Below are 3,628 nucleotides of genomic sequence, written 5' to 3' on the forward strand. Positions count from 1 at the left end.
TTTAATACCCAGGATAATTTTTATCTAAATAAACCTTTCTATTGTGTTTACGGTTTCTGACGTCAGCGACATTACATCAGCTTGCGTCATGTTTATTGAGTCAACCAATGGTTCATGTTCCATAAAAATGATTAGGAATATTTTATAAGACGTGTCCAACTGTACTTGTCTTATCCGACAATACACCTACTGTTCGAATTTATATTTTAGATATGATTTTTTTTATGGGGAGTGTTACCCTCAAGTGGGCCGTGCAGTGAACGGTCTTGATTTAGTGAACCTCCAATGCAGGTACCAAATATCGGTGAGAAACCCAAAATAAATAAATACTGATAGTATTTTCGTTTTAATGTATTAGTGTGATTTTGGCTTGATATGTAAATAAATAAAAGAATGCAAACTTAATAAAAATTAAACGAGTTTAGCTCATGAATTCATTTCAATCTAAGTAAGGTTTCATAGTCGGTCACCCATTTATTAACTCAAATTACATTCAAACTGTCTATTTAACCCCTCAAAAGTGACAAGCTAGCACAAAATATTAATGAAATCAAAACCAAAGAAGGGTAAAAATTTCAAACATGAAAGTCCAACCTCTAAGTCTTTATCACAATTCGCTAATCAAAGCCCTATGAAAATGACATGCAATGGAGTATTTTGTTTAAGCAAATTATTGGAGTCAAATTTGTTTCTTTCTTGAGTCGAAATTGTCAAATAATTCACTTTTTTTTTTTTAAATTTATGTAATTAACATCCGCGTAATTGTGAAAAATAATGCTCAGATATATGGTACACCGTCCACTTTGAAACATTGAAGTTTCTTATGTCTTTTTCAGGAATTAATTTAGTTATTTTAATATGCACACATTCTCGATCGAAGAGTTAGATAAATAATTTTTTACATTGTATGTTTAATTATCAAAAAATATTTATTTATTGAAAATAAAATTTAATATATAAAAGTATATTATACATGGACGGTGAAGTATTTCTTCCATTTCATTTTTACTTGACATATCATGTATCAACATTAAATGTTTTATTTTACTCGTCTATTTTAGCAAATCAAGGAAAGTTTTTTTTATGTCACTCTTAGTATTAAATAACTATGTAAAGTAGTAGTAGTCAAATGTTTATTAAGTTTAGATTAGTAAAAACATCTCTAATTAGAACTTTTTAAAAAAATGTATCAGGTCAGCATAGGTCAAGTAATATGAAACGGAGGAATAGAAAACCGAAAAGAGTTTCACTCTCTCTAGCTAGCTCTTCCTCCCTCTTTCCTAACTAAGTGTGAAGTTGATTCTCTATTTCCTAATTATAATTTGTATTTATTGTCTTTATCGAGAAGGGTAGAAAATATAATATGCAGTCACGTAAATATAATTGACTAAACTATGACTTTTCATAGACTCATCGATCACTTGTAGATACTGGATGATCAATATAAATTTTATACATGTATTACAATTACAAGACCCTATATTACACACAAAACACGAATAATTCTGTGATGAAAGTTGCAAATTATTCAGAATTTGAAATCGAAAGCTAAGATATACCATTCGGTATAAGTTCTTGTACTCATCCTTCTCACAAAAAAATTCATAGAATGTATCAAAATGTCATTAAAAATTGAGATATATATATATATATATATAATTAAGAATTAAAAGAAAGGTTGTGTCCAGAAATTATCGACGTATTGGGTCCAAATGTGGTCAAAAGGTTCAGTCTGAAAATTGTCGATAGGATTCATTGTCCAGGAAAAGGAGTCTGGAAGTGGTTCCATTGATCTCATGTAATTATTATCTTCTACGATCCAGTCCAATCCATTTACATGGGAACTAGTTTCGGAATATAAATCATGATGATTACTCGATGAAACTTCTAGATGAATTGAAGTATCATGAACAAGATGATCTGACACCTCTTTCATAACTTGTTCATGTTCCAAAACCTTATAAGAATTTTGAGATCGGCCTGTTGACTCTGAAGATTGATCAATAATTTGCTGATTCATTGTCACACGTTTCTTAAGATGAGCATGCCAATGATTTTTGACATCATTGTCGGATCTTCCTGGTAATTTTGTAGCAATAGTTGACCATCTGCAAAATTTAGTACGTACGATACATTAAAAGAGAACCATAAGAAATGGGTCGATGTGAGACTCTCACAACTTCTTATTAGTGAAACATATATATGTACGTACGTACCTTTTTCCGAGTTCGTTGTGTAATTTAATAATGAGTTGTTCTTCTTCATGACTGTAATTTCCTTTTTTCAAGCCGGGCCTCAAATAATTCATCCATCTCAATCTACAACTCTTCCCGCACCTCATTAAACCTAAAAATATTAAAAAGTAAGTAGCTTATTATACAAAATAAAACATATACTGTATGTTTACTAATTAATTAATTACCAGCATATTTAGGCAATTGCCTCCAATTGGGATGACCAAATCTTTCAATAAAAGCTCTTAATTTGTTGTCTTCATCTTCACTCCATGCACCTTTTTTAATTCCATTTTTGTCAACAAAAGGAATTCTCACCATATTTTCTAATTTGGAATTATTTTCTCTCTTTTTGTTATGTTAATTTGATTTTTTTTGCTCTCTATCTGACTAACCTGTAGTGTAAAGTTTCCGCTTTTATATGTGATAGGGGCAGACAAGTGAAGCCGTGTTTTCTTATTAATTTATTTATTTCTCAACTATTAATTCCAATAATGAGACTTCGTCTTTAGTATCTTGACTATAAACTAATTTTAGCCACCAACTGAAGATCCAGTGAAGGCGTGTTAATCCATTTCTTTATTTTCTTTCCGTCCCAATTTATATAGCATTGTTAAAATTTCAAGAATCAACAGACGTTTAGAAAACATGAAAAAATTCTAATAAAAAGAGATTTATTTATTTTTGATGACCGTGGTATCCAAGTTAAACTTTCATGCAAAATTATTTTATTATTTAAATCTCAAAAATTCACATAAAGTAAAATAGAAAAATTATTTTTCCAATCACGTATAACCAATATCGATTACTATTAAAATATTTATGAGAAAATCATAAAAATGATGATAGGTATAAAAAGTGAAATAATTAACACATAAATATCTAAATCATGCATAAAATAATAAGTTTCATACATGACTCTAACTCAGAGGCGGAGTTAGGTGGGGGTTCATGGGTTCGGATGAACTCACTAGCTTTTTCGTCGACCATGCATTTATATTAGAAAATTAAATAAATATATATATGTATATTAACTTGTGAACCCCCTAAAAAATTGATTGACAACTCAGTGATATAAAAGGGCGGTGAAAATGCTTTTCACTCTCATGTTGGGGGTTCAAACCCCACTATATCAACAAAAAAGTCTCTTTTCCTTTTTAAAGGTCGCATGTTCCAATATCTTTTTCTTCTGTCCCAAAATTTAGGATTTCCAAACTCCTAACCCTGACTTCACGTTGCTCTAATAACTAACTACTTAGTATCCATAATGTAGTGAAATTAAAAATTGTACGGTTGGTCAATGAAGAATCAACTAGTTAGGCTTAGTAAGGTAAGGCCTAGTCCCCCTTGCTTGTACTTTTCCCTATTGATATTTTTTATGTTTAATAAAAGAC

General features: G+C 30.2%; 1 protein-coding gene across 1 annotated transcript in view; it reads right to left on the reverse strand.

The window, feature by feature from the left end:
• Positions 1-1,654: 1,654 nt before the first annotated feature.
• Positions 1,655-3,628, reverse strand: part of LOC125876665 (transcription factor MYB63-like) — a 7,471-nt gene continuing 5,497 nt past the window's right edge. Inside the window, exon 3 of the mRNA XM_049557886.1 lies at positions 1,655-2,108. Within this exon, the coding sequence (XP_049413843.1) occupies positions 1,667-2,108 (442 nt within the window). The 3' untranslated portion in view covers positions 1,655-1,666. The remainder of the gene's footprint in view (positions 2,109-3,628) is intronic.

Source organism: Solanum stenotomum, chromosome 9 (genome assembly GCF_019186545.1).
Source record: "Solanum stenotomum isolate F172 chromosome 9, ASM1918654v1, whole genome shotgun sequence".
NCBI lineage: Eukaryota > Viridiplantae > Streptophyta > Magnoliopsida > Solanales > Solanaceae > Solanum > Solanum stenotomum.